Source organism: Lichenostomus cassidix, chromosome 3 (assembly GCF_008360975.1).
Source record: "Lichenostomus cassidix isolate B80296 chromosome 3, HeHo_3.0, whole genome shotgun sequence".
Lineage (NCBI taxonomy): Eukaryota > Metazoa > Chordata > Aves > Passeriformes > Meliphagidae > Lichenostomus > Lichenostomus cassidix.
This window is the reverse complement of record NC_139483.1, coordinates 3,862,246-3,875,380: the sequence shown is the minus strand read 5'-3', so window position 1 is coordinate 3,875,380 and position 13,135 is coordinate 3,862,246. Positions and strand designations below refer to the sequence as shown.

The 13,135-nt window shown below is 43.0% G+C and overlaps 1 protein-coding gene across 7 annotated transcripts in view; it reads left to right on the top strand.

Annotated features, from left to right (window-relative positions):
- RIN2 (Ras and Rab interactor 2) overlaps positions 1-13,135 on the top strand; it is a 65,313-nt gene that overhangs the window by 43,655 nt on the left and 8,523 nt on the right. For all 7 annotated transcript variants that reach the window (XM_085054060.1, XM_085054058.1, XM_085054059.1 and 4 more), the window contains 3 exons: positions 137-228; positions 3,299-4,423; positions 11,907-12,212. In XM_085054060.1, coding sequence (XP_084910186.1) covers positions 137-228; positions 3,299-4,423; positions 11,907-12,212 — 1,523 coding nt within the window. The remainder of the gene's footprint in view (positions 1-136; positions 229-3,298; positions 4,424-11,906; positions 12,213-13,135) is intronic.

Here is a 13,135-nt window from a genome sequence, read left to right as displayed (position 1 = left end):
GTGTTTAAGGATCTTGCTAGTGCCACAGCTTAAGAAGAAAATAATCAGAGATCAGCCACTGCCAGGGTTAAAAAAAATGCTTTTAAAACTTATGGTTGTTGCTGAAAACCGTGATGGTTTTTCTCTTCGAAAACAGGGATGTCCTCCCATTCACACTGAAGTTGCCTCATGCAATTGCTGCAGCAAAGACAGAAGCTGAACTCGAAGAGATTGCTCAGCTTGGACTGAGTAAGTAGTTCTCTACATAGATGTCCTTCCCTGTAGCACTCCTGTAACCTTAAAGAGTTAGTCTGTATCAGTAAGAAGTTCATATTGATTAGTGATTACACAAATTTCATTTAGAAAAGCATCTTCTCTTATTCGGGAAGGCCAGACCTTGTTCTGGCCAAAGAGTGGTGCTCTTCCTTCCTTCTGTGCCCTCTGTGATATTTTTGTTAGTGCTGTTTCCTTCTTCCTTCTTCTCTCTCCTCTCTGGGCAGTCCTGGGCCAAAGCAAATCTTGCAGTCCCCACACAGAGGTTGATGTAGCTTCTGCTCCAAGACCTAACGTCGTCTGCATACTCACGTAGCAGGCATTGGCTTTATAATTTATTGTGAGGAGAGTGTAGGAACTGAGGTTCCCCATTACTAAAACTTCTATTCAGATTGACATGCAAACTTAACATGGTGAATTTTGAGATCAGTGCCTCAGTGAAGTGGCATATTAAGAAAATACGGAGTGTGTACATAGGATCTGCAGCAAGTATCCATGGGCATGGGTTAGCCAAAATTTTTAAAATACCAAAAGACAATGCAAGGACATGTCCAAAAGACAATGTAAGGACATGTCCTTGCATCACTTGGCTGCTACAGCCAAACACAAGCTCATTGTAAAGCATACCTTGAGGTCAAAGGAGGTGGATGCAGATGCAAAGCCTGGCCAGATTTGAAATTTGGGCACCACCCAGATGAATCATTGAGCAACTCCACATTGAGCAAAGTGCTGAGTGGCCTCATTTCCTTCTTCAGGAAGGGAAGGTTGACTGTCAGCAGTCTTTGTTGCAGTAGATTTTTTCATCATCTTTGATTTTGAAAAGGATCCTCTCTAAATCAGTGTTAGCATGAGGATCTCTTGAACTGTTTGGTGGGACTGTGCAGTAAAGCCATACACAGGGATGTATTGCAGTGCTTTGCATTTTGGTTCACTGCAGTAGCAATGCAGTTAAAGGGCTTGTTTTAGAGAGGAGATAACTTCTTCACTGCTTGTCTGCAAGTTGAGGTAGCCAGGTGAAAGTATGGATTTTCATGGGAATAGAGGCAAATATGGTACTTTTGAGGTCAATGTTTAGATGGTAAAAAGAAAGTTAAAGGTCTGATTGGGATACAGTATAATGAAGACAGTCTCCTAGTGACACATGGAAGCCTAAAGTAACATTAGGTGAGTTTCTCCAGAGGGAATGATAATAGTAATACTGATCAAGCTCTCCAGCCTAACCACACTTTGTCCCTGGTACCCCAGAGCACCATGGCATACTTGCTGCAGAATTAGTCTTGCTCTTGAATGGTCTCTGCATTGTGTGGGTTTTTTCTATTACTACAATGTTTGAAAGCTGAGGAGGAGATTGATGAATCAGTGTCCTTGTGGTTGGTGTATTTGGGATCAATTACCTGATATACACCAGATTAAGATCACAGTTTCTATGAGCTAAAACCAGGCAACAATGTTGAGATTTTGATGGAGTTCTAGGTGTCCATGTGCAGAAGGGCACACCAGAAAGTCAGCCCTTCAATACAGACTCAAGAGAGGCCTAAAAACTCCCAACAGCCCTTCCTGTTAAGTGTGAGTTTTCTTTGAGGAACATGTAGGCACAGAACCCCCGTGGTGTGTGAACACAGAGGGTTGTTATCCCTGTTAGAGCTCTGGTGTGCAGTAGGCTCAGGGGGAGATCTGCACAACATAGGTCAACAGCATGTAGCCCAGCAAACCATATCAGGAGGAACTTTTGGTAAAGATTTCAATGTTGTTGCCAACCTGTAAGGTTTCATGTACTGAACATAAGATTCCCTCTCCGTCTCCCTTGTGTTTCACCTGCAGCAATGCTTACATCACACGTGTTTGCAGCAGCCACGTGCTAGGCACTGGCCAGTCTGCTGAGAGATCTGCAGGCAGGATGTGAAGTCATGAAGCTGGGAACACCAGCAGCATGGCATGACTATGTAGAGAAACATGCCTGTGCCTATATACATTCTCTGGCAGTGGCCTGTCACCAGGGGCTATTTCCTGTCATCTGCCCTGCAGGCGCGACATGTTGTGGATGCTTGGCGTTCATGCACTTGGGCCCAGGTGTCATTGCTCAGTTGTCTCCAGTGAGGCAGCTTGGTACTGTGGGAAAAGGGACCACGTCAAGATTGGCAAATTTTAGCTATATGTCCCTCCTCTGGTATTCTGCCCTTATTTCAGCATGATTGCTGCCTTCAGGGGCACGTCTGGTTTCAATCTTCATACCCTCAGGAACTGATGCTCTTTACCATTGACTCAGTTGCACAAACATGCTGACACTTTGCTGGGATAAGTGCAGAGGCTGCAGCTGCAACTTGCTGGTGTAGCACAGGTTTTTGGTGCTGCTGGTGTGGGACTGCACACTGGGTCTCTTTATGTGTTGCTGCATGTCTATATCCTCAGGCAAACAGTCCCCATGGCAAAGGCAGGGCAGCAAGCCAGTGCCCTTATTAGACATGTGAACACTTGGTCTGCATGGGTAAAGGTGATGTGTGCATCCACCACAGCAAAATATGAGCTGTCTTTTCATGTGTAGTTTCATGTGTTCACTATGAAAAGAAATCAAACCAAGATATTTGTAGTTTCCATAAGTGCCCTTTAGCTGGTGTAAATCAGCTTAACTGTTGTCTTAATAAAGTGATCTTATTAATACCGGCTGAGAATCTTGCCTTATTTCTCCTGAGTGAGATGCTAGCAAGTAGTTTGTGTTCACTTTTGTCTCAAGTCCGTAAAAAGTATTATGTTACAGCCTCCATTCCTTTCTTTGATTCTCAGTTTAATTTTAAGCTTAGTGGGCTGACTGGAAGCTATGCATTGGTCATGGTATTTATAAATGAGTAAGAGCAGCCCCAGGAATGTAGCATGCGGTTATGTCTGGTGCTGCTTTAAGAGGTTCACTTGGAATATTTTTTCCTCTTTGAATTAATAAAATCTTGCTTAAACTTCTTAATACTTTAAACTGGAGTTGTTGAGCTGAATGTTCTGAAAGCCATCTGCATGCTGTTTTGCATTCTTACGTTAATGCAATGATGATTTTCAGACTTTTGGAGCTCCCAGGCTAACAGCACCCCCCTGGATCCTTCACCTCCCTGTAGGCCTGTGCCTTTGGACAATGCTAGCAAAGACTCACGCCAGCTCTGCCTTATAAATGGAGTGCATTCTATACGAACCAGAACGCCTTCAGAGCTGGAGTGCAGCCAGACCAACGGAGCGCTGTGTTTCATTAATCCCCTCTTCTTAAAAGTGCACAGCCAGGATGTCAGTGGAAGTCTGAAAAGGCAGAGCCCGAGAAGTCAAGACGTGAATGGCACAGCGAGGCCTCGCTCCCCCCCGCCCCGACCGCCACCTCCTGCTATTAATAGCACCCTCACGAGCCCGCAGCTTTCCAGGACTATAAAGCAGGCAAGCATGCCAGAAGCAGTCAACCATAAGAAGGAGAGAGGCTTGGATTTGCTGCAGAACAAGCCCACCCCGATTCCGCCTCCTCGGCTGAAGAAGCAGGCGGTGTGCTCCGAGGCGGACAGTGCCTCCAGGAGCGCGGCAGCCATCCGGCCCAGCTCCGTGCGCCTGCCCGAGGCAGCTGCTGTTCCAGGTGAAACCCTGCCTGAGCAGGCTCCAGCAGCTTCCAAAAAGACGCCGGCTGCCATCTCTGAGTCACACATCCCGTGGAATGGAGGCCGGCAGAGACTGAGCGACATGAGCATTTCCACCTCCTCGTCCGACTCGCTGGACTTCGATCGGAGCATGCCGCTGTTTGGCTATGAGGGGGACACCAACAGCAGCCTGGAGGACTTTGAGGGGGAAAGTGACCAAGAGAGCATGGCACCCCCTTTGAAGCCCAAGAAGAAAAGAACCAGTTCGTTTGTTCTCCCCAAGATTGTGAAATCTCAGCTACGGAAAGTCAGCGGAGTTTTCAGTTCCTTCATGACCCCCGAGAAGAGGATGATTAAGAAAATTGCAGAAATGTCCCGGGACAAACGCACCTATTTTGGATGCTTAGTACAGGACTATGTCAGTTTTTTGCAAGAAAACAAGGAGTGCCATGTTTCGAGCACTGATATGCTGCAAACAATTCGTCAGTTCATGACCCAGGTCAAGAACTATTTGTCCCAAAGCTCCGAACTTGATCCCCCAATCGAATCACTGATTCCTGAAGACCAAATAGGTAAGAAACACTGTCCTGTGTTTTGGGGGTAAGGTGAAAATGTGTAATCTGTGTTTATAGTGATTGTCTGGTTCAGAAAGGTGGGGCTAACTTTGCTAGTAGAGCTTGAGTCACCGAGTATTTGAGTCTTAAAACAGCATCCCCCCACCTCTCCCCACCCCACTGCAAGTCACCCTATCAGCTTAGGATGATTGCACTACGGAGTTTTTCATAAGAAGTTATCCTTAAAATAGGTGGAATGTGGACTTTTTACCTGTGATTATTACTTTTTTATCTGTTGTATTGTTAACAATAGAGAATCCTTTATTTGCTGACACACATGTATTTTTCCCTGAAATGGGCTGAAATAGGCTGAAATAGTTCTCAATGTTTGGTCTAAAACTGCTAGATATAACCATATGGATTGTAGCTGTAGAACTAGAATTTATTCAAAACTAATTGCATTTAACAGCAGAGAGACATTTTATGACAACTTAGTTTTGAAATAAATCTAATTCTTCCAGACATTCTTAGTCACTCCTAGCAAAGTTGTACTATCCCTGCACTTGAAACTAAATAAAAAAATACATAAGAGTTCTAGAAAACAAACGTGTGCAAGAGAGAGAAGGGGCTGCTGATCTCTAGTTTTCTGTACTTCTCTGTTATATGTGTTTGTGAATGGTTGTGGATGAGCTATATGTTAGAATATATGTTTTAACAGCAGAGAGACTTGTGTATCCACAAAAGTGAAATCGTTGTTGCTGCATAAATCTCACTGCCTCTTTTGCAGAGTCTGAGCAGTATTTGTAAAAGAGTCTGTAAGCCACATTTAAGAGGTAAACATGCCTCAGGGCAGAATACTTTCCTTGTGAGCTCACTTCAGTCCTAATTTGCTTGTTTTTCTCCCTACTCCAGTGTTCCAACAGTTGGCTCAGTGCAAAATTGGCAGATAGTTCTCTCTGGGACTAGAGGGTAATTTTATATTGACATTCTGTCTGTCCTTGACCAAGAGGAAGTATTCTCATGTAACCTCAACTTCATTTACACAAAGTCAAGCAAAAGTCACAAGGAACGCTAGAGCAAATACAAAAATGTCAAGAGTGTCCTCAATATTGAGACTCAGAGACATGTAATATTCTCACTATAATAATAAAGACTGTTAGCTGGGTGTTACATGGAAGAAAAAGCAACAAATAAAGCAGGGGATGCAGAAGTGGTTTTGCCTGCATTTCTGCAGAGTGCTGGATATTTGACAAAGCAATTCAGATCCAGTTTGGCTGTCATTTCATTAAAGCTTTGTTTGTTATGTACTTTTCATTTCACAAGGGTGTGGTTTAATCGGACTGTGGGTCTCCTGAGACGGGAAAAAATGTTGTCTGCTATTAAATGTTTAAGCCTTTGGAGTAGCATAAGCTAAGAAATGTAACAACTAAAACTGCACTGGTTTTCTTCAGCGACAGAAAGTCTGGTTTTGATCATGTGACTAAACACAATTAATGTATAAATTTGGCTGATTTAAACAAAGGAAGAACTTGCTTTTGAATCATCTTCTACTGCCTTTGTATTGAGCCAGCAAACAACTGCAGTGGATCAGGAGCATGAGATGTTGCTGATGTAAGCAGATAGCTATGAGAAGCAAAATTTAGTCATCCCTATAGAGAGCTTTTTATGAAGTAGCCCTGCCTGTTGTCCACAGTTTTGCTTGACTATTTCAATGTGGAATTGCAGCCCAAATTTTAACTTTGTGAGTAGTTGTTTATCCTCTCTTGTCAGTTCACACTGCCGTGGTGTCATTTCTTCCTCTAATGTGTCAGCCTGGTGCTGGATGTGGGCTTCTGGGATAATACTCCTCCTTTCTGAGTCATTCAGGCTTCACTTTAACCCTCTCTTGTCTCCTGAATTTCAGTAGGTGCTGGAGCAGCATCCCCAGGTTAAGTGAAGCTCTTGGTTAAGTGAAGCTCTTGGTGTTTGGAACTTCTTCCCATGTATCCATAATGACCTTTGTGATCGTGTAGCTTTTCTTCTAGAACTGTGTCATGGACTCTTACAAGCAAAAGACTTCTGTGGCAGATCTTTTAAATTTACCATATAGAGGTCCTGTCAAACTGTTAAACTTCTGTAAAATCATTGGGAAAATATGCTTCAGGGTTTCTCATTAGTCCTGACAGATGCCTCCTAATCTTAGCACTGTAGGCTGTTAACCCTCCCTGAAGCAATGGGACTCCTAGTGTTGGGACAGTCAAGAGTAAGGCACATGGCTCTTAATTATTTAAGGATGAATGCAGTTTATTTTTTTTTTAAAGACATCCACACCTCAATTTGTATCCACAGAATAAAGACCTGGACTGGTCAGATGAGACCCTGATAGTCCACAGCTGCTTGATCAGCAAATGTTTAGAAGTTTTTGTTTGTCTTTTCCACTTTTCCTGGCTTTGAACAGAAAGGAGTCAAGTTGAATGTTGTCACTTTGCCAAGTGGAATCTAACATCTGAACAACTTCAGTCTCAGTGCCCAAATCTGGCCCTGAATCAAGAAATGACTGGTTTGAGCCACTTGTCAATAAGGTACTAACTGATCATGTGGGAACATGCCTAAACAGTACTGTCTGTTACTTGTTTTGGTATTTCTAATATGCAAGGGATATTTATATGCTGAACGGTAAAAGAAGCTTGGAGAGAATGTGTTGGCCTCTTACTGGCAGTCCATGCCTTGTTGCAGGGCCTTGGGTCTGTGCAGAGGAGTTGCAAGCAGACAGAGCTGAAACACTAAATAGACTAAAGCCCAGGACTGACCCCCATGATACCTCTATTCAAATATCTGTCTTGTTTGACAGTCAGCCATTGATAATTGAGTTCTCAGTGCAGTATTTGATGCACCTGTTCATCCACCCCATTTGTGGTTATTATGGCAAGACAATATTTCCATTGTTTGTGTATATGGAAGGTGCACAGAATTAGGGCTGTGGGTCTTAAAAAGGTTAAACTGCAGCCCACCCCAGATCCCCTCTTCTTTACTCATGCAGTTATCCTCCTAAAGGAATTAGAATCATACGTCACTATTTCTGCTTGAAAACTCATGTCAGCTGGTGTTTACCACTGTGTTACATTTTAGGTGCTTGTACATTTGTTCTGGTGTCCTGTCCTTCATTGTAGCATCTTTTCATGTTGAGTTGAGGCCAACAAACATGTGCCTCAGTGCACCTCCTGTCACTACAGGCGTGGCAGGATAGGGCAAGTAGGAAGCAGCAGTAAAAACACTGAGCAGAGGCAGAGGATCAGGTTCTTCTTTTTCTGACTATCCCTTGCATTTGCTTAATGACTTATTCCTTGCTTCTTTTCCTTATTGCTCTAAGAGATGACAAGAGTTCACCACACAGCTATAGCATGAATTTTAAGTAACCCACAGCTGCTTAAAGCAGAGCACACCTAGCACAGATAGCTGTGTGATTCTTCAGTGTGCTTTATGTAGGTCGAGTGAGGGGAGACTTACATTTCATCCCTAGTTGCTAAGTCTCTGCCACCACTGCCTGTACATCAACCACTTCAGTCTGTTTTCAGGGTTGTGCTGATAATCAAGGAATGTGGGTTGTGTGAGGTTTTACTTTCAAGTCTTGCTGCTGTAGAGGAGATACCCATGTCTGCCCCGTGCACTAAGCATGTGACCGAGTCGACAACCCACCAAGAAATGAATGTTTGGCCATCCTGACATGAGTCATCTTAAAATAGATTTGTGTTGGTCATGCCAGTCAACCAACTTAAAAGGTACTAGGAAAATGCAGAACAAAGCAAATGCAGTGTATTCAGGTTTCATGGATGTAACATGCTGCGGCATTCCAAAGCAGCCTTTTGCTTTCAGCTCCCAGGCAGTGTTACTTGCGCAGGACCGTGCCTTTTTGTGGTGGTTCTCAGCCTCACTCATTCTCCTACTGACCCCTGATTTTCCTGATTAATGGTTTGGCCGTGGCAAACAGGGCTTGTGTGTAAATCCAGGGACTGGAATCTGACAGGTCATCTCAGTGAAGCAACGATAGTTGGTAGGTAGCATGGAAACTGAGAGCCTGGAAGAGGTGAGAGGAGAGTGTGCCTGCAATTTGAGGAAGTGAGGGTTGTAAGGAGGCTGTGTAAGGACACTGGCAATGACTAATATGTTGTCCTGTCTAGATGCAGACTTGTGTGGTTGGCAGCAAAACAAAAATAGTATGTCAGCACAGGATACAGATGTGTTTCCACAAGTCACAACGAAACTAGCTGGCTGGCCTTTACAATTCATTTATCAAAGCACTTCCAGTTCCCATTTTGAGGCTACAGGCTAATTATAAGCATCATTTCAGGAACGATACATGGAATTCAGCTCAAATTATTTTCAGTTAAAAAAAAAATTATCTGAAGAGTGTTTGTTTTGGTTCTGGAGTGTTAAGTATCCTGGGAGGATGTTTGAAAACATGCATCTGAAGTAAACAGAATTTTTTTTTGCTGATTTGGATCTGAGAAGTGTACAGAGATGTTAAGGTAAAGAATCAGTTCTCAACTCAGAACTTTGATGCTGATTTGTCTGGAAACCCTCATATACTTTTCTGTGGCTCTTAGAAGTTAAACAGTGAAAACTGCTGCTGCCTGAGAATTGGTTTGTAGGATTATATCCAGAAACACCTTTATCTGAAAGTGGCCAGAAGCAGCAGTGCAGAAGAAAGGGTCACTACTTGGATGGTCTGACCCCAAATGTGCTTATAGGTGCCGTGGCAATGAATAGTGTTCTATGACTCAGATCACAAGAAGTGCTGTCCTTCCAGGCTTTAATAATAATATAAAATTTGTATAAGTTTTGTATTTATTAGGATACATATGGGTATTACTGTTGACCATTAACAAAACAGTCCAACCCATATCAATCTTGCTGCTGTTAGCCTCACCAGCTTGTCAGATTTTGCCACTTTTTCATTTGAGGGCAGAACTCTGTGGTTCTTACATCTGTGCAAGGAATTCATAAGGGGAAAAAAAAGGTTGTGTGCTATTTTGGGGTTTTTTTGTGTGTGGTTTGGTGGATTTTTATTTGTTGTGTTTTTTCCTTTGTTTTGCTGCGCCTGTGTGGAGATTTGAGGATAGCCACATCAGTGATCCCTTCCTCTGTGCTGTTTCAAATTGATTTCAAGTGTCCATGGAAATTTTGGAATGTGATCAAGTAAATTTCAAAGCAATTTCCAGGCACTACTTTTGGAGCCTGTGGCAAATTGCAAATGTGAAAGAAATCTCCAAGTTGCCATCTTGCACAGCTGTAAAAATCTGCACAGTTCATCCGTGGAAGCAGCACTACCTTTCAAAAGATTGTGGGCAGAAGTCCCGAGCCTTCCACTTCTCACCTACAGACAGTGAGCCTGGCCCCAGCCAAGGACTGGGGTTCTGGGGAGGCACTGCTTCTGCCTCCTATTCCTGTAGAGGATCAGTCACATACAGAAATGTACTGAGTTTTCCGAGCCTCCTGTGACCAAACGTGGTGATGACCCCGCTCTGTTGAGATGGAGGGTGGCTCGTGCTCAGTATTCATGTGCAGAACTTCCAGTGGAAGCCTGTGGGAGTTCAGATTTCGTGGGGATGGAGTTCTCTCACTTTGCATGGTGTTCAACAGCACCAGCTGCTTTAATGAACAAGACCAGGTCGTTGGATGCACACGCCAGAGGTGTTCCTCTTCCAAGCAAATCAGTTGGTGTTTTTCCTATTTAAGAAAAATCAGGCAGTAGAAATAAAGCAAGCTGAATTGTCAAAAACAGTAGTTATCAGTGAAGACAGCAAGGAATGATGTGTATGCTCGAGAAGTTTAGCTAACCAACATACCCGTGGGTGAGACTTGTGCATTTTTTGTGGTGGAAAATTGTTTCTGCAATTGTTTCTGCCCCATGAGGCCTGAGGATTGATATGATGGCAGGGAGTGGCAGTTTCTGTCCCTGTGCAGAAGGGTGATGCTTCTGTTTACCGGGCTGGTTTGGTGGTGTTTGTGTGTCTCTACCAAGTACAATAGATGAGGATCAGTCCTTTGAAGTGATGCCTCTTGCTGATGTGTATCTGATGGCTCTGGTCTGGTGGGAAGCTGGATCCAGCCTTGGAGCTGTGTGACAGGCTACCGAGAACATGTGTCAGACTGATCATGCCTTTACTGACAAACACAGAAAAATTGCTACATATGAAGTCAAGGTACCGTAAGAGGAGGAGTTCGTGAAGGGTGTGTTTATGTGGGAAAGAGAGGTATGGAGACCCAAAAGGAAAAGGGGCTGGACACAAGGATAAGATAAATGAAAGGAAAAAGCAAGAAAACAGAATAATTCTTGTTTGGTGAGTGTGTGGGTGTGTATGTAAATCCCAAGCCGTAGAAACAGTATGTGATTTAAAAAAAAAAAAGAGGGGGGGGAAGAGTGAGTAGGGAGAAAAGAAAGAGGCTGTAGTCTAAGAAAAGCACAGAAGTACAGGCAAAGAACCTGGGAAGGGCATGAGGTTTAATGAAACTTTAATGAGTCACCGTTACTAGCAGGAATGTCCCCTGCTAATGTATGTAAATGTGTGACCTGGCAGTGACAGTCTCTCCTCTGCTCTCCTTGTGCTCCTCTGGTACGTCTACCTGCTCTAGGCTCAGGTCCTGCCCCGCTCTCCTCTGGGGACAGCAGGCTGAATGTTCCCCACCATGGTACAAATAATCAATGTATTCTAATAACTAACATAAGCTGTGTTGCTGTAAGGACGCTGGGAAGGAAAATCAGCTTTTAAAGTAAAGGTTTGCAGAGAAAATGTTTAGCAAAGAGTTTTCTCTGTTGCAAAAGTCCATACGTTGAAAATGGAGAATGACGGTTAAAGAAAAACTGGAATAGAAAAGAATTAAAAATAAGCCCTGAAGTTAGTGGTTACTGTGCCATGTGCACACTATTGCCAAACAACTTCAAACTTGATGACAAAGCTGTATATAAGCTTGTGTGATGAAATCTGAAGCTGGACAAACACAGCTTGGTTTTCATTTATAGTTTAAAGCCTGTAATCTGTTCAGCTTCATAAAGATCTTGACAAAGTTGTGCCAAGTTTTAGGAAATCTTGGTTGAGTTATAGTTTCCAGTGGAAACTATGCAAAAAGGATAGGCTTTAATGCCAAAGCAGACAAAAATTATGATTTTGACTCTGTTTTATGTTAAGTTTGGGAGTTAAAGTCTGAACTCAAAGTAAAATAAAACTTGCAGACTTCCAACCAACAAAAGAAAAACAGACCCACAGCTTTGTTTTTTTTAACCATCCGTAGTCTGTCTGTGTGGGTGTGGGGTTTTTTATTTACCACATAAATGACAATGGAATACAGATTCTGCTCTGCCTCTTGTTTTCCTGTTAACAAACATCTGGAAACTCAGCTTGTGTAATAAATGGGCCTTAGAAAGTAGGTTTTGCTCCACACTCTCTCTTTAGGGAATGGTTATATTAATACTGGCTCTGCTTTAGAGGGGGAAGTCAGCTGGATTTGTGTTTTCTTGTTGCAGATGTTGTGCTGGAGAAGGCCATGCATAAGTGCATTTTGAAGCCATTGAAGGGTCACATTGAAGCGATGTTGAAAGAGTTTCATACCATGGATGGTTCCTGGAAACAACTGAAGGAAAACCTGCAGCTGGTGCGGCAGAGGAATCCTCAGGAACTGGGCGTGTTTGTTCCGACACCAGACTTTGTGGACGTTGAAAAGATTAAAGTCAAGTTCATGACTATGCAGAAGATGTATTCACCTGAAAAGAAAGTCATGCTGCTACTGAGAGTTTGCAAATTGATTTACACTGTTATGGAGAATAACTCAGGTGTGGTGCTTCTTGTAGTTCAAGTTCACTCCTATTTCGTACCTGGTGTTGTCTTTTAGAGGAATCAGACCATCTTGTTCTGCAGATAGGTCTCCTGCTGAAGCTTCTGTAGCCTCTCCTTTCCCTATGGAGAGGAATTCTTCCTCTCTACTTCTTTCCTGCTATCTCTGATCTATCTGGCAGCACATCTTAAAAACTCAAGAAGGAGAGTTGTTGTCGTGGGTGGAGTGGGAGCTTCAGACAAAGCTAATTAGAGAAGCCCTCCCATGGAGTCACGAGGTGCAATAATGACCTTCTTGCTATCTAAACTCCTCAGAGAGGAACTTCAGTGCAGCTGGATTCAATCTTAGCCCAGATGTTGTCAATGGTTTAAATCTAAGGAGTTATAGGGGTTTGATTGAACCTTTGTACAACTTTGTCCTACAGGATTAAGGATGGCAAATGAGATATAGTTATATAAAAATTATTTATTATGATATATATGATTAGACAAAAAAAGCTCTTAATCTGAATTATTTACTACACAGTATAGAAGTAAAAACTACTAATATAGTCCAGTATAGTATAATGCTCTATATCAAAGCAATTATAATAAAGCAATTATATTAAAACTAGCAAAAACCCCAAAACAATTACTATGTTGAGATTGATGTTACTTACCTAGACCAATGACCGGGGATGGGAAGGCAAATCTCTTTTGCTCAGCCTCCAGGAGTGGCTGTGAGGGGCATTCCCACCCAAGGGAGGAATCCCCATACACGCTCCAGGAAGGGATTTGTTAGAAGATCCTGGAGTTTGAAAGTGGAACTGGACTTTTAGATTGTAAAGTGATTTACTGTCAGTCAATGTTTTTGGCTAAGGATACTTTATCTGCCACATCGTTGCCTCACTGTCAGGATGGTTAACTTTGGGGTTGAGGAGTC